The following is a 21,269-nucleotide window of genomic DNA, read 5'->3' as shown; positions in this document are numbered from 1 at the left end:
TGAGATCAAGAAGAACCTGCTTTCTACTGGACAGCTTGATGATGCTGATTATGTTACCACATTTGGTCGTGGAAAGTGGAAGATTAGTCTCACTGGTTGTTGCCAGAGGCTCTCAGGTGGACACTCTTTACTTCATGCATGATGGTGTTTGTCACCATGCTAATGTAAATGCAACCGAGCTGCCGGAAATCTGTATGTGGCATAGCCGGTTGGGACACATGAGTGTCAAAGGAATGGAGCAATTGTCTCGTTTTGGTTACTTGCCTTCTCTAAAGTTCTCAAGTTTTCAGTTTTGTGAGCATTGTATATATGGCAGGCAACTCAAGTGCCCCCACAAGAAAGCTCTTGGACAGAAAGATGCTCAGTTAGAGCTTGTGCATACAGATGTATGTGAGATGCCTCAGCTTTCTTTGGGAGGGGCAAAATATTTTGTGTCTTTTATTGACGATGCCACACACAAGGTGTGGGCTTCGTTTGAAGAGTGATACATTCTCAGTGTTTCAGAAGTTTGTTGCTCATGTTGAGAATCAAACTGGCAAAACACTGAAGGCTTTGCGTTCCGACAATGGTGGAGAGTATATGTCCAAACAGTTTCTGGACTTTTGTGATGCTAAAGGCATCAAGAGGGAGCTCTCTACTCCTTATGATCCTCCACAAAACGGGACAGCAGAGAGGATGAACAGGACCATTCAGGAGAAGGTCCGTTCTGTGTTGTCACATGCTGCGTTACCTCATGGTTTTTGGGCTGAAGCTGTTATGACAGCCGTTCATCTAATAAACAGGTCACCTAACACGAGGCTTGGTGGGAAAGTGCCAGAGGAAGTATGGACAGGGAAGCCTCCGTCCTACAAGCACTTGAGAGTGTTTGGTTGCGTTGCGTACGTGCACATACGCAGGGAAATGCGCACCAAACTTGATCCTAAGTCTCACAAATGCATATTCCTAGGATATGGTGACAGAGGTGAAATGGGGTATAGACTTTGGGATCCAGTGAATAGAAAGATTATACGCAGCAATGATGTCATTTTTGATGAAACATGCATGTATAAGGAGCCTGCAAGGCAACAGGAGCCTGGCAGAGTCATCTTTGATGATGATGGACATCATGGACAACAACCAAGGGCTGTCAATCAGCCATTACAGCAGCAAAACCAGCCCTTAAATGGTGCTGAAAATGGTCCAAATGGACAGCCAGAGATGGCAGAAGATATCCCTATGGATATCCCACAGTTAGAGGAGATACTGGGCATGATTTTTCAGCCTTATGGCATGGAACAAGAGCCACCAATAGGTGATATGCAGGCTGGACAGCAACCTGCAAATGATGGTCATTGGGTACGGAGGTCCACAAGACCCTCCAGAGCCCCTGACAGGTTTGTTCCAGGGGTTGACTACTTGATGCTCACTGACTGTGGGGAGCCCTCATGTTATAAGGAGGCTTTACAGAGGGCAGACAAAGCTCTTTGGGAGCGTGCCATGAAGTCAGAGATGGATTCTCTGCACAAAAATGGAACATGGAAGTTGGTGCATTTGCCTACAGGCAAGAAGGTTTTGCCATGCAAGTGGGTTTACAGGCTCAAAGTTGCACCTGATGCAAAGCCAAGATACAAAGCCAGGTTAGTGGCTAAGGGCTTCAAGCAGAATATGGTGTGGACTTTGATGAGATCATCTCTTCAGTGGTCAAAATGACCACACTTAGAGCTCTATTAGCTTTGGTTGCTCATGATGATCTGGATTTGATTCAGATGGATGTGAAGACTGCTTTTCTTCACGGTGATCTCCATGAGGAGATATATATGCACCAGCCAGAGGGTTATGCAGTGAATGGAAAGGAGAAGCTTGTCTGCAAGCTGAAAAAGAGTCTTTATGGGCTCAAACAGGCACCAAGGGAATGGTATCATAAATTTGATACATTCATGAAATCCCAGAATTTCAGGAGGAGTGACATAGATCACTGCTTATACACCAAGAAAGCTTTGGATGGCAGTCTATTGATGAGATTGCCGAGAAATCTCGTAAAGAGATGGATGCCTTGAAGAAGAGGCTGCATCAAACCTTTGATATGAAGGATTTGGGTGATGCAAATCACATTTTGGGTATGCGGATACTTCGGGACAGAAATCAGCATGTGTTGTATTTGTCTCAGAAGGAATACATTGGCAAAGTTTTGCAGAGGTTCAATATGGACGGGGGGAAGAAGACTAGTACTCCTTTGCCTCCATATGTGAAACTCAGTGCTATGGACAGCCCACAGTCAGATAGTGGCAGGGCTGATATGGCCAAGATTCCGTATGCTTCAGCTTGTGGCAGTCTCATGTATGCCATGGTTGCTACTAGGCCGGACATTGCATTTGCAGTGGGAGTGGTTAGTAGATACATGGCCAACCCTGGCAAGAAGCATTGCGAAGCAGTGAAAGGTGTCATGAGATACCTGAAGGGCACACAGGATATGTGCATATGCTTTGGCAAACAGGATGCATTAGTGCATGGTTACACGGATTCGGATTATGCCGGTCATCCAGATAACCGGAAGTCTACTACCGGTTATGTGTTTACATTCACAGGAGGTGCTGTGTCATGGATATCCAGGATGCAAAAGTGCACAGTCTTATCTACTACAGAGGCCGAGTATATTGCAGCCACAGAGGCTTGCAAGGAGGCATTATGGCTATCTCGGTTAGTGGTTGATTTGGGTTATACAGGGGATATTCCATTGTTGGATTGTGACAGTTAGAGTGCCATCCAGTTGGCAAAGAACCCTGTCTTTCATGCAAAGACGAAGCATGTGGATGTGAAATATCACTTCATCAGAGAGGTGATAGAGAACAAGCAAATTCAGCTTGTTAAGATTCATACGGATGACAACCCGGCTGATCTGTTGACAAAGAGTTTGCCTCCGGAGCGGTTTGCTCATTGCAGACACTTGATGGGCATTGGATGAGGCCAGTTTCAGCCTTGATATGGCCTTGTATATTATCATGTACATGCTGATTTTTCTTTTCCTTCATTTAAGGGTACTTTGCCTTTAAGTGGGAGGTTGTTGGGGTAAGGCATTATGCCCACCCTTATAGTGTGTACAAGCCCATAAGTTATAGTACATAGTACACTTAGTACTTTTAATGTACTAAGTGCACTATGTGTACTAGTGCAAAATATACATGTGTGATAGGGGAGTCACACACTCAGATTATTGAGTTGACTTATCCCCACAACTCTCTCTCTCTCTCCTTCTTCTCTCTGTGTATGTCTCCCACATGAAACCCTAATTCTTCTCCCATCAGGGTACGCTATGGAGGTGAGTGGAGTACAGTGAGGGGATACAATATCATGCGGGACGGCGGGGGGGGGGGGGGGGGGGGTACACTATGGAGGTGCCTCCATCTCATAATATGTGCCGCATCGGATGCTGGCGGATCTCCTCAATATCCTCTGTGGTCAGCAACCTGACTGGGTGTCCCGCTTGTCTCGCAAGAATAATCCGAATCCGCCGCTGCAACCTCTGTCTATGCTGGGATGCCCTCCTTCGTAGTCGTGGGCGTCTGGACCACCCAAGCTCAATTGCACGATCAATCAGTGTACCATTGGTGTGGGCGGTATCCATGTCCTGCTGCTGTTGTGGTCCATCTGGCGCAGTGATGGTTGGACTAAAGAAGTCTGTAATGTGCCTCTGAGTGTGGCTCTCTGTGCGCCTAAGCAGGCTATCTCTATATCTCCGCAGCTCAAGCAAGAACAATTCCAAACACCTCTGGTCCTGGTACCCCATGACTCTGGAAAGTGGTCCAAAACCCTCTCTGAATAAACAGTGGAAACGACCACGTATCTCATAGTATGCAGTACAATGGCATATATAATGCAGCTCTGTCTCTGGCTCCCCATGGCATATTTGGCATATCCTAGCCTCAGCTGGTATACCTCTATATCGGCCAATCTCAATCTCAAGCTGGTGTGAGGATGTGCGAATCTGACCAATAGCACATCGTACTGCATGAGACAAGTGTACATCCATGTAACTGGGTCTGATCACAAAACCATCTGCTGTGAGCTGAAGAAAATGCTCTCTGTAGAAAGCCATCTTCGTTCCCAGCTCCTCAGTCGGCTGTATCCATGTCCTCCTAATGTCCAGCTGAACTAAATCCTGACGGATGAGTCTGGTAATCTCTGTCCGTGTGAGAGTGAGAGAGGGTGCCTCCAGAGAATACTGGAAGGGAGGCAATTTGTCCATGCTAAAACTTCTGATTCCTTCGAGTGCCACAAGCATATCATTTTGAGTAAATTGTATGGAATGGTTGTGGAAACTGATCAGGGGATCATATTGATACAACCATTCTTGACCAAGGATCATATCATAATGTGTCAAATTAATGACTTGGAAATCCAATTTGTCACGATAGTGCTGAATTCGAAAGGAGAGGTGTTTGGCAAAGGTGTTACACAAGGATGTGGAACCATCGGCAAGCTCTACTTCATAAATAACAGCACTTTGAGAAGTCCGAATCTTCAATCTCTGAGTCAAGGTGGTTCCCACAAAGTTATGAGAACACCCACTGTCAATGAGCACCTAAATAGGGTGACTGGAAATAGAACCTTGAAGAACCAAAACCTGAGTAGACCGCTGGGGAAACGGTGAAGAGGCAGCTTGTGTTGTGATAGTAGTGGTAATCACTGAAGCATGTGCAACAGCATGGTGATTAACTGTACACTTTCCTTTGTGAAACTGAACCTGCGAACACATCCTCTCCAAACCACCCAGGGCTGCATGTGCTCTAGTCCAATCTAGTCTCTGCTGCTCTTCTCATCGAAAACACTGGCCCACTGAATACTACCCCAAGATATGTATATGCATCTGTATACGCCACAATCTCCTGCACAGAGATCAACACAATATCATCAGCATATAACAATAGTGGGATCCATGTACCTGCTAGCTGGGCTCCTCTGTCCCCCAATCTCTCAATGTAGTCAGAGGCCTCATCCACATACATACCAAACAATGAAGGAGATAACGGGCAACCTTGCTTCACTCCAGAGAAATGAAATGAAATGATATATTAACGTCTTCAGAAGGCCAAAATGACCTATGAGACCAAAAAGGTTACAACAATTGGTAGATCTGATACAATGTCTGTGTAAGAAAAGCTAAAAACAACTAAACAGCTAACTGAAACTGAAACAACTATGAGGAAAAGTACGGTGCAAGGAGCTCCTAATGGATAACATCTAGGAGGAAAACTCCAGCAACAAAGGTAAGCGTCATACACATCACTATCCAAAGATGTCTCTCATCGGTCGATGGCGGATATCCTCAATGTCCTCCATGGTGAGTACTCTGAGTGGACGTCTCCCATGCCGTGCTAGTATGGTCCTGATCCTCTGTTGTAGTCTCCGCCGATGGAGAGAGAGAGAGAGAGAGAGAGAGAGAGAGAGCAGCGAGGAGGGGTGGGTGAGGGGGAGAGCAGCGAGGGCGAGGATGGTGGGTGAGGGGGGGTGGGAGAGGGAGAGCAGCGAGCAGCGAGAGTGAGGGGGAGGGTGGGCGAGGGGGAGAGCAGAGAGCAGCGAGGGCGAGGAGGGTGGGTGAGAGAGAGAGAGAGAGCTTATTGTTTGAGTATTATCACTTTCAAGTATCAGTTAGAAATCCCTTTATCAAATGTTGGTTTGTAGGTTTTATCTGAATCAGACGTTTCTCGACCTAAAGGTGTCCAGTTCCCATATGTTGCCAATGATCGAGTATTGATAAAGGTATGAATGCTACTCTACTTGGTCATTAAATTACATAAAGTTCCAAAATCTAATCTCAGTTCCTTTTGAATTGAAATATGGTGTCTTGAAGATGCTGATTGATGGATTTTGAACTGGTGTAACTAGAGAGCAAGTTGAGACACTTTTGTTTCTACTTCCCAGGGAAATAAACGCACACCGGAGCGCTTTGTAGGGAGAGAGGCAATTATTACCACTCAGTGTCTGAATGGATGGTAAATAGGATATCCTACGTATTACCATCAATGCAATGGTTAAGAAATCATATTCTACCTTTTACCATGAATGCAATGCTTTGCTCGATATGTTTATGGAAATTTAAGAATATAGGAATCCTGCAGCTTGTGTTTAAAAACTTGGAAGGAAAATAACAGGTACTTGGTGAGAACGCTGGACAATGGAGAAAGTGTGCGGTTGCAATATCGTTCTCTGCAAAAAATGGGAGGTCAGCAGTCTTGCAATTGAACTGAGAGAAAAAACCTTGGAGTTGTGTAGCTTGAAGTTTTTGGTGCCACATGATAGGAAACAGATTTGTTAGAAAATGCAAACTAATGGAAAGAAAACTGGCGTTAAGCAAAGAAGCAATGAAACATTCAATCTGGCAAATAATTTCTTTTAATGTAGTTCTACCTTGGCCTCAGTAAAGAGTGCGTCAACAGGATTGTTGGGCCAGTACTATGAGTGCTGCACTATGGTATCAAAGGCATATGGCTATGCTGTCATGCCACATTGTCATTTGCCCGATTTCAACCTTCTCAAGATTCTGTCCATCAAGCACCTTCTGGCCTTCTGGCCTGCAAAGCTCTGCCATGACACACTAGCATGGACTACTTATCAAATCAGGGATTACTCAAGAAGACAACATGATCCGAATACTTCTAGGACAACAAGGGCAACAGGTAAGTGCAAGTGAGGAGTGAGCCTCCTTTGTAGGCCTCACTAAGGAGGTGGATAGCCCTGTTGATGAGCTGACTTTTGACCTTGAATTAGGAACATTTATGCTGGTGGCTTCATAGTTGCATGCAGCGGAAACAGAGAAGGCTCTGAACAAAAAAATAGCGATGGTAGAGAAACGGAACCCGTGCCGCGCGGGGGGGGGGGGGGGGGGGGGGGGGTAAAGAATATATATATATATATTTTTAAGGGATGTAATTTGAAAAGAGTCAGCAAATGGGGAAGAAAATGGAAAAAACATGGGGAGAGTTAGGGGCAATTGAGGAAAAAAGTTCATCAATCGATGCTCCCTCCTTGACTTCACTTGTCTTCTTTCTATGTCTTCTGGATGGGCAATAGAGGTTTTCTCCAAAACCTGTTGTGATCTCCCATAGGTCCCTTAAGACAGTGGGGAGATTGGACGACGCTTTTCTTTTAACTTGGTATTTTGGCAAAGCAATGCTTTCAAAGATGGATGTAGCCACCACAAGGTCTTACAGCGAAGGTGGCATCCCCAAGCGCCCCCACCCCACCCCCCCCCCCCCCCCCCCCCCCCCCTTTCTAAAATAAAAGAAAAAAACCGACTTTGTGATCATGGGATATACATGCAAGAATCTTGCGGCAACTAGGTGGAGACAAGGATTGGCATCATTGCTACAAGGGTGACATGGCCGACGACATGGCGCTCCTCTTGCATAATAGATTGAAAGATTTAGCGATTGAGGTCCATAGATTAAATGGAGAAAATCTTGTGGTTTGGTTAAGCGTTGTGCTGCTCATGATATTAGGGAAAGAGAGAGGCTATAGTGGATTCCTGGACAAATCACAATAAGGAATATTGGTTGTCATGTTAGAGTGAATGTACAGGCTAAGCATCACATACTCCTCCATGAGAGTATGCACAAGAAGTCGATGCATAGGAGACGATTCATCTTTCTGTGGTCCGTTGTGTGGTCATGGTCAGCTCGGTGCTAACAAAATAATTCATGGAAGTGCTTTTTTGGTGTTCGTATTGGGCCTAGTACGAGCACTTTATCACATGGGGTGTGGCAGTTACAACATCCAAGCTAGGCAGGTGCCTATAACATAGTGGGCCACTTCCGTGTGATGAGACTTGTGGTGGGAGATTATTAGTGAAGGTTCCATGATGTTGTCCATTTGATTTGAAGCTGTGTGGAGCTATCCTACTACCCACTACACAAGCATGGAAAAGACAGAATAAAAAACCATCGTTTTAGCATCATTTTTGAAGACTTCACTGCAATGTGATGGATAAGTGTTAAATTATCTTTGTAGAACGAGATTACGTTGTGAGAGTGAGTATTCACCTCCAGTAGTGGGTTAGTGTGTTTGTGTGATCATTTACTTGGCAAATTATCCAGTTGACTAGAACTACCACTCTTTTAATATTTTCATGATCGAATACTGCTATTCGACCATTGGAGGTAGCTCCGTGTCATCCCTTAACCAAATCAAAACTCTTTTCGTGATAAACATGTGTTAAAGGGCTTCCCTATCTTTAAGTGCTAATGCAGTGTTTATGGCCTATCATTTCGTAAGCCATGTGGATTGGGCTTGAAATTGTTATTAAAATATAACACTCACGTTTATTATATATCATGCATCAAATTTCAATGAAGGAATGAGAATTGTAAACCGTGTATGCGTTGACTTTTGAAAGAGCGCCTCGAGATGATTGTGCTCAGAGGTGGTAGAATTGAAGTGCCAAGTGGCTGATTAAAGGCTGTAGGAAGATCCTTATGTACATAAGTTAAGGATAGTCAAAAGGAAAGCCGCTTTGAAGAAAGAAATTCTTGCTACTTATGCTGAAGCTTTGGGAACATTGCGTGGCTATTGAATACTTGCTTAAAAGTGGTGATTTTAGAAAGGACAACGGAGAAATGGTATTTAAAAAGCCATCATGATTGGCAGTTCGTGAGCAACCAAGCGACATGATCAAATCAACAGCGGGTTGTGAAGAATAGTCACTCATGTCATCTCATTCTTCTATGCATAAGAGATGTGATGTACAGTTTGAAGAGCAGGATTTTGATGTGCCATTGTGCTGTCAAGAAAAACTAGAAACAAGAGTGAAGATCATGCACAACGTCCTCTCCTGCGAGCAATGGAAGACCATGGTGAATCTCACCACAAAAAGTGACAAAAGGAGTTTAAATTGGTTGAGAAGGACTTATGTTCAAAAATTACCATGATGAGTTTGATGTAAATAAATCTTTGGCCTTCATTTGACAGTTTTGGGTTTTCCTTTTCTGTTGTGGATTTCACAGAGAAATGTGCGAGGGCAGATGCTTTAAATGTGGAAGCAAGAACTGAATGCCTAGAAATGCAAAACAAACACAAGGAAAATCCTGATGTGAATGTAGTATTCTAGGGTAATACAAGAAGTGAGCTCGTGGTGGACACACCCTCCGTGGCTAATAGGAGAAGCTGCAAGGCGGCTGTGAGTGTATGCAGCAGCCATGAGAGGCTTTGGAGTAGAGGTCCTTTCCTTATGGTCAGAGACAGCATGATTATTTGCCATTACAAGCCACCTGTTTGTTCATCCACACCGCCCTCACCCCCCCCCCCCCCCCCCCCCACACCACCCTTCCTTTGAGAGCTGCCAGCGAGAGAGGAAAAGCCCCTCTCTGTCCCCTGCTGTTCTTCGTGCCTCCCTTGATTGAGAGTGGGTCATGTACATCAGATAGCCTTCTCCTCCTAGAGTGGCCAGCCGTTGACTCTTGCTCCCCACGTGGAGACGAGTTTGTAATTAGCTATTGAGGCTGTTTTTTCTTGGTAACTAATAGAAGGATCTTTTCCTCGAGGGGGGGAAAAAAGGCCAAATGGTACCATAAGATACTCATATAAATGCAAAAGGCAATTTTATGGACATCTTGTGGTACCACAGCTGCCAAATCCTCAAGAAGGCCTCTTGATGCTTCCACATGTGGTCTGAACCACCCTAAAGCTTCTCCCACTGACCATGGAGGGTATGAATGATATCGAGCCAAATGCTCTGGATGGACCCTTGGCAAAGTGAGGGTGCCTTCGATGGTTTTGCCGCATCGAGCTCTCTAGATATGCCATGCGACAATACTGCGGCAAATCTCCCATCTCTGCCAAGAACCTAGTGACGAGTAGATGGAGTTGGGACTGGCATTGTAGAAATACGAAGGTGAGAGACCTAAAGGGCTAGTCCTCCACCCCTCTCCTCATACGGCCTCGGCCTTAGTGGCCCAAGCAACAGTGCCCCACGTAACATGCGTCCGGGGGTGGGGGGGGGGGGGTTGGGTGGCCATAGTGAAGATGTGGAGGATCCGTTGCAAACTTGCTAAGCCTTCGGGCAGTCCTAAAGACAATGACGCTGAGACTCCTGGGGATGGCCACACCTCAGTCAGACAGCTGGCCTACTTCCAGTGGCTAGCCAAGTGCCAATCACCAAGCTCCTATGTGCTAGCTGCCACAGAAAGAGAGTGATCTTTTGCGGCTGAAAACTATCCCAAACTGCTTCAAAAATCTGAGAGATACTGCGGCTAGAGGCCTTGGGATTGCGAGTGTCAGGGTGCCCTCAACCTCTAGCATCTGGATCCTATGGACCAGTCGTGTGGTACCAAAAGTTTCCTCCCGGTCATCTCGATCATGCCATGCCCACTCCCTTGGGTCCCAGTGGAGGCACGTGAGAGGCCAGCCCTCCCAAATCTAAAAACACCAAAGTCTCTCTTTGGCCAATTTGGTGGTGGGGGATCAATGTGCCTCTCATGTGGAAACCAATCATCCTTACCCTTTGCAATGTGCATCCCCTGAAATCCTCCATGGGGGGTCTGCTCTCTCTAGTCTGCCATGAGGTCCAATAGAGAAGTTGAGTAAGGCGGAGCTCTCCTCCATGCCATGGACTGCCAAGGGGAACACTCCCAACCACTGCAGTAGGGGCCATTCCGGAGGGATGGAAGAGTCGATGTTGGTTGAGTCTGTCCCTACCCTGGATGCTAGTGAGGCCCTCTTTTAGGCCTTTGGGGGCAACTATCTGAATGTAAGCCAATCTCCAGGTGATCTAGCAGGATCCATGCTCAAAGTTCCCCACAATACATGCGGGCGAGCCCCACCATGTGACCATTGGGTAGACGGACTAGGGGTTTCCAGATCAAAGGTTGTCAGAGACGCTCCTCAAAGGCAACAATAGCTCATTGCTAAAGGGACGGCTTGAGATGATCCCAAGCACTCAAGAGACCGGCTGCAAATCTGTCCTCAAACGGAGGGCTAAAGCCATGAGCCCACATCTCCGTGAAGATCCATTTCGTACTTAGGGGCCAAGGGCCTCCTAGAATTGGGGTGCAGGTAGAGATCCTAGCCAAGAGGAAGTCCTTCAAGGGCTCGCCATCCGGAAGAAGGCACCAACAATCAACTTTCCCAAAAGGGCACGGCTTTAAATGGAGAGGTCGATGCCTAGGCTCCCTCTGGGTCACGGCTGAATGATCACTCTCAAGGCCACCTTGGCCCAGGTAGGCCTCCCGTTCGCTGACAACCCACTGAAAGTTGCGGATCAACCACTGAACTTGACCAATGCAAGCCTGGGAGAAGGCCCAGTAGGCATGGTGGCGAGAAGAACTTGGTTTGCCACCATGACCCATCGCCCACCTTGACTTGGCATCCAAGATAACAAACCAGAAGCCCATCCTCTCGTAGGCATGTGCCCTCAGGTAGTGCCCTCATAGACTCCACCAGCTCCTTTGCAGTGAAGGGAGTCGATAGGAAAGTCCGGAGAGCAAGAGAAACCACCTCTCTCATATGTCGCCAAACCCACTCATGCACCCTTGTGAAGATAAGGGGGCACCTATGCGAAGAGTGTTGAAGAAATCTGTGGCAATGGCTTTCGCGTGAGCGGGGGCTGTTTTCTGTAACCATGGATCCAATTTGCGGGTACCATCTCTCTGCCTGTGTGGGCTTGCAATCTCAAATGAATCTCCAATGACCTTGTCTCCCGCCTGTGTCAAAGTTCTTTAACTTTGCTTTTCTAACTTCAAGCCCTTTCTTTTTGGCCTTGGAGCTTCTTTTTGAAAAAGCAGCTTTTAGCGTTTTGGTCTAGCTCAATCTCCTCTTGTTAGTGGTGCCGTTGGCTCGCAGCCCACTTTGACTTTTTGCTTTTTCTTGCTTTTTTACCAAGATTGGTGCTTTTTCTTGAGCAAACCTTATGGTCCTTTTCCCCATGCCTTCTTCCATCCGTTTGGTGTCCCATCATGTGAAATAGGGCTAGGAGGGCCAAATAGTTACACTGATAAACCTCCACTCTTTCGAAGAAAATTGTTCCTCAAGCAACTAGAGGAATATGCCAAAGAACCACCTGAAAAGAAGAAGTTTAAAGACGGATCCCAATCGAGAACCGATTCTCAAGAGAAGAAGGATATGAATGGGGACAAACCTCCACTCTTTCGAAGAAAATTGTCCTTGAAGCAACTAGAGGAATATGCAAAAGAAAAGAACTGTTTTCAATGTGGAAAGAAGGGACACTTGGCTACAAATTGTCCCGACAAACCAGAGCAAGAAGCTGGAGGACCTGGAAGATCATCAAATTGACGTCATGCCACGAAGTTTATCTAGTGGTTTGCAGTGGTGGTTAGTCCATTGCATGACTTGACAAAAAAAGAAAAAAAGCCATGGGATTTCAGTGGAGCAAAGCTGAAAAAGGACCCTTTGAAGTATTAAAAGTTTATGCTAGCCAAGCACTAGTCTTGATTATTTCAGATTTGTCAAAGAATTTTGTGGAAGAATGTGATGCCTTAGGAGATTGCACTAGGAGTAGTCTTGAACCAAGAAGGCCATGTTGTGGCCTATGAAACTTGAAGACTTCAAGGAGCCGAAAAGACGGCACCCACATATGAGAAAGATTTGATGGCTATTCTTCATGCATTGAAGATTTGGATACATTATCTCGGAGACCCACGAGCCATGCGGTTTCTATGGGTTATCATATGGATTTTACTTTATTGAAAGATCTTTATGCTACCGATGAAGATGAGATTTGGTGACCTCCTATGTCATCAAGTAGGGTTTCCTTATGATGTAACCCGGTTATGTGTGATTTAGGATTTGAGACCAAAAATGATGGAAGAATGCCATTCTCCACTTTACATGGGGCATAGAGGCATCTTGACTACAACTCAAGCTGTGGAAAGCTATTACTTCTTTTGGCGTAGCATGAGAAAGGACATCGAGCTATATGTTCAAGAATGTTTGGTTTGGCAGAAGGTCAAGTTTGATCGACAAAAGCTTGCAGGATTATTGCAACCATTACCGGCTATGGATTTTATCTCTGGATTGCCAATATCAAGATATCGGAACGATGGTATATGGACCTTTTCTGGTTACCAAGGAGGTGTATGTTATCGGTTGGACCTTCTAGATCATTGGAGGGATGCATAATGCCTTCCATGTGAGATTATTGAAACCATATACGGGACCTTCCCCAAAGGAGCTTGTATTGGAGGATCCACCAGAAGTGGAAGAACAAGAAGAAATTTTGCAACCAGAATAGATTGTGTTTCATTCTGCGAGAAAAAGAGGAAAGACAGTGGTCAGAAAGTTTCTCTTGAAATTCGAGAATTATTCTTCTTTGGATGCGAAATGGATGCTAGAAGAGTACTTTAAGGACTATCCATAGATAACGTCGAGCTTATGAGGAAGCAGTTAGTCCAAATGTATTTGAAGTACAGGCATAGATGTCTTGCAACAAGACAGATTCAAGAGGGAGGGATTGCACCTCTAGCCCTCTTCAAAGTTCATTGTATATCTATTGGAATGGAATTGATCATTATTATGCTTATGTAATCATTAATTGGACATGCTCTAGTTTGGGTCCAGTTGCATACTAGATGACCCAAGGAGCAAGATTTGTATTTTGGTGGCAACGATGCCAGATGACCCATTGGACGGCCTTTATGCCAGATGCCTCGGATTTTATAGTCGGGTGGTCATTGCGACTAGATGGCCCAGATGACTATTGATGAACAGTCGGGCGGTCCCAGTGACTAGATAGTCTAGATGACTCTATTGGATTTCATAGTCGGGCGGTCAGTGTGACCAGATGGCCCAGGTGACTATTGATGAACAATCGGGCAGTCATAGTGATTGTATTGGATTTCATAGTCAGGCGGTCAGTACGACCAGATAGCCAAGATGACTATTGATGAACACTCGGGCGGTCCGAGTGACCAGATGGCCCTGATGATTGACTAAGCGGATTTCTTTGGGAGCCAAATAGCTCAGTACCGATTTCCGGTGAGACTAGACTGGACAATCCATGAACCAGAGGATCTTTACTTGTGCATTGCATACTGATGTATGTTTGAATTTCTTTGATGTTGTGTGCTGTTTTTGATGTGTGGACAATGCTTGGATTTATGGCATGTGATAGTCCACTGGGCTCTAGACTACTTGACCAGTACTTGGAATACCCAGTAGACGTGAATGATGCATACCTGTTTGTTGACTAGATTCTTTCTAGTTTTTGAAGGAGGTAAGTATGCATTTCTTTTATCTAACACATGTGTGAGGTCATGAAGAAGAACCATCAAGAACAAAGCCATTGGTCAAAGATAAGGCATGGAAATGTTGCCTGATGAGCAAATGACACCATAGGTATGGGGAATCACCAGATCCACAAGCTCACCAGAGGCTGGTCGGCTGGCTGTAAAGCTGGCTGACTGTAGCTTATATGCTACACGACTTGCTCAATATGATAAATGCTGGAAATAATGATTATAATGCTAAAATAATGTGAAAGAAATGCTAGAAAATATTGAATAATTCTGAATGGTATTCTAATGCTTCCGCAATGATGTATATGCATCTGGGATGAATGCTATGCAAATGCAGAATGCTCTCTATTGCAAACCCTAAGGTTTCTACGGATTCTATATTCATGAATGATTCTCTCCAAGTGGGTTAAGGCTAAGGAATGACTTACATAGCTCTTGCCTGACATATCTTGGACTGAGGATTATAATGGGGTCACAATGTACGACAATATCAAATCCTAGAGTGTTCTACTGTTGTAGAATGGAGCACTGATGATGAGCCATCTTGTCACCATACACTACAATGCAGAGTGCATGTGACATTCCCTCCTGCTTAGCTTGGCGGCAAGTTCATGGTTTCCAAGTAGTCCGCCAATAACTTGGGGTAATCTGGAAAGAACTCCTCGTCTAGCCAAACGGCTTCGTGGGTACCTCGATCTCGGAACTTCGTGTAGAACTAATGGAGTCTTCGAATGGAACCATGCTTCCAACGATGCAGAAGAATCTGCTTAGGCTCAATGACTTCTGATTCGTCTACCATGTTTGGCTGGTATTCATCTGAAACATCAAACAGTTACGGTCCAACATATTGTTTTAGCCAAGAAACATGGAAAACATCATGCATTATCCAACTGTTAGGCAACTTCAATTTCATGGAGACATCACTTAAATTTTTAACTATCGGAAAGGGTCTAAAAGTACGGAAACAAAGCTTGAGACAACGTTTGCCCACTTGTTTCAATCTTTGTTTCATGATGTACAAATAGACCCAATCCCCTTTCTTGAAGTGGACATCTTGTCTAGACTTATTTGCATGTCTGCTACTATAAGCTTTCTGGGCTTTGGTCAAGCGGTCTTTAACTGACTCAATGATTTCGGAGAATTCTTTCGTCGTTTTGTTAGCCTCAAGAGATGGAGACACCATTCTCATTAAAAGAGAAGAGAAACGACGACCAAAGGCTACCTCATACAGAGTTCATCCGACATTGGATGAATGAGTATCGTTCAAGATGGCTTGAACCAATGGAAGATAATGTTCCCATTTGGACTGCAGGTCATGACGGTATGACTCGAGAACATCAAAGGCCAATTGGTTATAGATTTCTCTCTGGTCGTCTATCTGTGGATGAAATGCACTAGACAGCTGCAACTTGGTCCCAAAGTTCTCGAATAATGCCCTCCAAATGCGGGGTGAACTTGGAATCCCTATTTGATGTGATGGTGCTAGGCAAACCACAAATGGGGTAACAATGCTTGAGAAAAAGGCGAGCTATGTCCTATAGCTATGGCCGTATGCTTGCATGGGATGAGCATGCAAAACTTACTGAAGTGATCCACAATGGTAAAACATTGACTGTTACGAGATCCGGTGGAAGCTAGTAGAGATCCTATAAAGTTCATATAGACAAAGGTTGAAGTAACCCAGACTTTTTTGTATGTGGAACCTTAACTTTTTGACAAATCTTACGAGCTTGAACATGTGAATAAACATCACGCCTCATTTTTGGCCAATAAAAGGACCGTTCCAATTTCTTGAGGGTATTGTTGATACCTCTATGGCATCCAACTAAGAAGTCATGGGCATCATGAAGAAGAGCTACTCGCTTTCAGAGCCAAAGTATACTGAGTACCAAACTCTGTGGAATCAACATATAGATCTTTCATGATATCCAAGTCTCTTCTAGTGATTTGGAGAATGGTAGACTCTTGCATGGTCTGGATGCTGGTCTTTCGACTAAGAGCATTTGCTACTATTGGGCTATACTTCCTAGGGATATACTCTATCATTGCTCCAAATTGTTGGAAGATTTGACTCCATTTGGCTTGCCGATCACTCCACTAGGTACTTGGCATGGTTTTTGAAGTTACTTACGTTCTTGGTGGTCTATTTGGACTGTAAAAACCTGTCCATAAAGGAAAGGATTCCAATGTTTGAGTCTTGTAATTACACCCAAAAGCTCTCTATTATAAACTGAATAATTCCTTTTGGTGACATCCACTTTCTACTATAGTAGGCCATAGGTCTATTGTCTTGCTGAAGAACTACACCTATGGCTACATTGCTGGCATCGTAATCCTCCTAGTGTCTAAAATGGTTTCCTCTGAAACAGAAATTCAAAAAGAACTCTCCAATGTGCAATTGGGATTAATTGAAAATAGGTAAAAAGGACCTTAGCCTAAGGGTCTAGATTTTCATAAATTTTTGGATTATGGTTCAATTAAGGTTCCTATGGACCAATAAGATTAATCCAAATGTAGGGAGGAGATAAATTGAAGAATAAAAGAAAAATCTCCAAAACGAGTAAATGCTCACATAAGATGAAGAGTTGACCGAGTACAAGGTTTATTAGTTAAAAATTAAGAGATTTTTAGAGGAAATGATGCATTTTTGACACCTCAGTGTGGGGATCTCCCCTCATGAAGGAGGCGTCTATTTCACGTGTGGAGGAGTTTTAAACTCAAAAATAATGAGATATTTTCATCTCTCCTCTCTCCTATTTCAACTAGATCCAAAAAGTAAGCTAAACTGACCCAAAAATGGTCCTTCTTTTGGACAAATAGGATGGGTGCAGCAAATGGTGAGGAAGATGGCCGAACGAATCCAGCTCGGAGGAGCTCAGATAACTACTTTTCTTAGGGGAATTTGCTAGGAGGATCTTATCTAGCGACCAAATCGATATGATGGTCCTCAGGACGAGAGCGGAGGAGACTAGGCGGGAGATCGTCTCTAAGCATAATGTCTTGGTGTTGAGACAGGAGGTCTGCTAACTGTGGGATTGCAGATGAAGATGAGATAGCCGCTATCAATGAGGTAGAGGTTGTCTGAGCACGAACATAAATCAATGCTCCTTCCGTGCCCTTACGGATAGCTCGTCGGGCCTAGAGATGAGAAATCACAAGGATGCCAAGAATGCTCCTATCCCCACAAAGCATGATGGGCTTAGGAAAACCTTTACAGATAGTAAAAGTGTCCTGTTCCCAATAGGGACTAGGCTCATACTGATGAAACCATTCGATTCCTAAAATTATGTCACACCCAAAAAGAGGCGAGAGAATGCAATCTCGTGGGAATGAGGCCTTTTGAACTACAAAGGAAAACTGTTGTGCCTTTTGAGAAATGTGGGTGCAGAGACTAGTTGTAAGCCTAGCGGGTTATGTAGTGACAGATAAAGATATAAAGAGAGAGAGGGGAAAGAGAAAAGGAAATGAGAATCTTGCACAGTACACAGTGAGCAGGGGACAGGCCCCGCCCCCTTTCTAGAATTTATTTAGGAACAATCCACTGGCACACTGGCCACGATCAATACAATCAATGAATACAAAACAAAAAAATATGTCGATGTAGGATATCCAAGTCGATGTCGATGTCCAGGCACGAGATGTCTAATGCCCAGCAGACCACGGGGATGACCCGCAAGTATCTCTCACCGGGCTAGTAACAAATCCAATATCCAAGTTCAAGTCCATATCCAAGTCCAAAAACAAATCCAAGTCAAAATCCGAGTCCAAATCCAAATCCAAGTCCAAATCAAGACCAAGCTATGTCCAAGTTCCATGTTCATGTCCAAGCTCTATGTTTCATGTCCAAACTCTATGTTCCATGTCCAATGAATCCAAGTAACTCCAAGCTCGCACGAGAAGGAATAATCCAGGACCAGTCCACCGAGCAACAAAGTATAGACTAGTCTGTAGCAATAGCGTACAGTACAAAATAGCTTGTATGTCGGAGTTCAGTCTGTATAAGTTGGGTGGCGATGTAAAGCAAACGCATGGCAGCTGGCAGCACAAGTGGTCGCACAGCAGCCTGCAAATACTGACAGGTAATAGAGGGCGCTGACTGGCGCAGGCTGCAGTTCTTTTGGTGGCGACTCCGTTAGGCGGTGGCAGTAGCAGCACATGGTAGGCTGTGGACAGCAAAGGGCGCAGTGCACACAGGAGGCTGCAAGTATTGCTAAACAGAAGTAGTCGGCGCTGGCTGCACAGGTGACTGGTGGCAGCAGCACTCAGGTGGCGACTGACAAAGCTGGCTACGGTGATTCAGCCAAGCGCTTGTGGTCAGCTCAGAGGACAGCAGTTCAGTCCTGTACGACAGCGCTGGATGCAGGTGTACGGCAGTGCTGGTGGTTCTGCTCAGAAGGCGGCTGATGCTGGCAGCACTGGGTGAAGCTGGCGTGGACGCTGGCTGAAGTTGGCACAAGTGCTAGTTGTGCTGGCTAGGCAGTAGGTAGAGGCGGTCCAGATATTGGAAAAACTCGGCAGCTCTGTCCAGAAGGTGACGACAGGAAAACAGGCCTGCATAGGAGGCGACAAGAGCTTATTGGTGGCGGCACACTGGTGTAAACATGTGGAGAGAGAGGGCAGCAGAATTTTCCACACTCCATAGTTTAGTAATGATGAGAAGTGCCTAACTCTTGTTGTTGATAGAGATCAATGATGAGGATGGAGATGATGATGAAGAAGTTGTTCAGCTCCACAAACTTCAATAATGATGGACACGCCCCTTCATGATGAGCAAGAGAGCCTCATAGTTCTTTTATACCCAAGGGATGTCCTGCTTTTTGCCAAAAGCTTGTCCAAGCTTTTGCTTTGCTTTCCCTCAAATATTACTCATCTTTTGATGCTTTGCTTTTTGTGACTGTAAGGCCTTGCTTTTTAGCCTTGGAGCTGCTTTTTGAGAAAGCACCTTTTAGCTTTTTGGTCCGGCTCAGTCTCCTCTTTCAAATGGTGCCCTTGGCTCGCGGTCAACCCTGTTTGACTTTTGCTTTTTTGTGCTTTTTGACCAAGAATGGCGCTTTTTCTTAATCAAACCTTATGGACTCTGTCCCCATGTGTTCTTCCACCTGTCTGGTTGTTCGGACATGGTTTCGTCATGTGAAATAGAGGTAGGAGGACCAAATAGTTACATTCTCTCCCTCTTACATCGCAGTTGTCCTCAACTAGGGTTTGCAAGTGGTCGAAGCATGTCCATATCTTCCAAGTACATCCATATGTCCCTGGTATATCGATATGTTCTTGGTACATCCTGTAAGCCCAGCGGAGCGTGCAAGTGATAGATGCAACCACATGTATGAGTGATAGAGAGAGAGAAGGGGAGAGCAAGATGGGAATAGGGGGTTTACACGGTACACCACACTGAGCGGGGAACATGCCACGTCCCCTCTTCAGGAATTTATTTCAGGATCATTCCACGGGCTTTTCCAAGCCAGGACCAATATAACAAATGAATACAATATCAAACAAAGGTGTCGATGTCGAGACCAGCCCGGGGTCGATGTCGAGGCACAAGATAATCGATGCCGAGCTCACCACGAGGAAGACCCACAAGAGGCTAAAACCGGTCTATGGACACATAAAGCGGTAATTCATTCACAAATAACCTGGACTTACTGAGACACACATTCACAGAATCCTCGCTCCCTCGCTCAACAACACATTGGCCCCGAAGTCCGGCGCCCCTTGCGGTATTTCTTTATTGGTGAAAGGTTGGAAATTACAAAGCACAAGTGCAACAAAGCACTCTACTTGCATTAGCTGAATTTTCAAATTCTAGGAGAAATTTGCCAGCATAACTGCACTAAAACTGTTCCATAACATCTCAGAATGAATCCCAACTGACAGCCTCACTTCCATAGGCATCAAGCTACCCAATGGAGTCCAAAACATCACAATTCAGCTTGCTGTAATTTTCTGCACAGACCTGTTTTCAGCCCAAAATAACCCTTGTACTGTCCTGGAGGACTAAAGCAAGGTCCTACTGCATTTTGGCATCAACCGGGCAACATAACAGCCCAAAAACAGCACCTAAACAGTGCTGAAACAGCATTGTATTGAAGAGGTTATTACCCTCTTCCGTCCCTGCTTTGGTGTAGGAACCAACTACACTTGTTCCTGTTCAAGGAGGGCAACTAACCTTTGCATATAAGCATGAAATTCACACAACTGTACCTGATTTTATCTGTTGAGAGCATTTCCATAGTCTGCAAGAGAGAGAAAGAGAAAGAGAGACTGTGGGGAGCAAGCTCAACCCTCAATTCATGAGTTGTAGGGCAAGGGAGTGCACCACCATAGCTGTTTCCCTGCAACAAAACCACACGATGGCTGCAAATGAGCCTCCTTTTCCCAAATCCCCAGGCTTCCCTCTTCTCAATGAGGAAAATGCACCAAAATTAGACACTTGGCACATTTTTAAGCCTTTTCCACATGCAATCTTCCAGGCTAAAAATCTCCTGACTGGTTCACATTCTCACAACAGTCCTTTGTCAGCTTTTGGTCCCCTTGACATTCCGCACAAACTGACGCGAACACTTTTCAATTCCGACACTGCCAAAAATAGCAGTTCCCTAGATTTTAGGGATGATGTCATCTGCATTCCTTCTGGTCTCCTGACCATCTTTGACCACTATGGTCACTTCAAACTGCAAAAAGTTTCACCTCCTGGTGACAGGCTTATTCCGGGCTAGAACCAAAATCCAAAGAATCCAACTGATGTTCTCAAGTATCTACAAAAAACTCTCTTTTCCCAATCCAATCCTTTCACTAATAGAGGTGGCGGTTCTTCAATCGGAAGCTACCAACATGTGACAGAAAGTCCAGCAAACAGGAGGCAACAACTTTGTTTTTGGAGCGGCGGCGGTGGCAGCGGAAGCGCTGGCGAAAATACCCCTTAGGCGGCGGCGAGCGGCTTCGGGCGGTGGTAGTGGCGGCGGCTCTGGGCGGTGGTAGAGCACCGGCTGCAGGGGGGTTGATGGTGTTCTTGCTTTTCCCAAGGAGTTCTCCAAGGATTTTTCAATG

At 45.1% G+C, this 21,269-nt stretch overlaps 1 protein-coding gene across 2 annotated transcripts in view; it reads left to right on the top strand.

Moving 5' to 3' along the window:
• LOC147633605 (uncharacterized) overlaps positions 1 to 21,269 on the top strand; it is a 103,895-nt gene that overhangs the window by 54,710 nt on the left and 27,916 nt on the right. For both annotated transcript variants that reach the window (XM_086806734.1, XM_086806733.1), the window contains exons 5-7: positions 5,659 to 5,736; positions 5,899 to 5,969; positions 6,129 to 6,199. In XM_086806734.1, coding sequence (XP_086662860.1) covers positions 5,659 to 5,736; positions 5,899 to 5,969; positions 6,129 to 6,199 — 220 coding nt within the window. The remainder of the gene's footprint in view (positions 1 to 5,658; positions 5,737 to 5,898; positions 5,970 to 6,128; positions 6,200 to 21,269) is intronic.

Source organism: Cibotium barometz, chromosome 12 (genome assembly GCF_041138505.1).
Source record: "Cibotium barometz isolate CiBa-2024 chromosome 12, ASM4113850v1, whole genome shotgun sequence".
Taxonomy (NCBI): domain Eukaryota; kingdom Viridiplantae; phylum Streptophyta; class Polypodiopsida; order Cyatheales; family Cibotiaceae; genus Cibotium; species Cibotium barometz.
The sequence above is the reverse complement of the archived record's forward strand: the minus strand, read 5'-3'. Positions and strand labels throughout refer to the sequence as shown.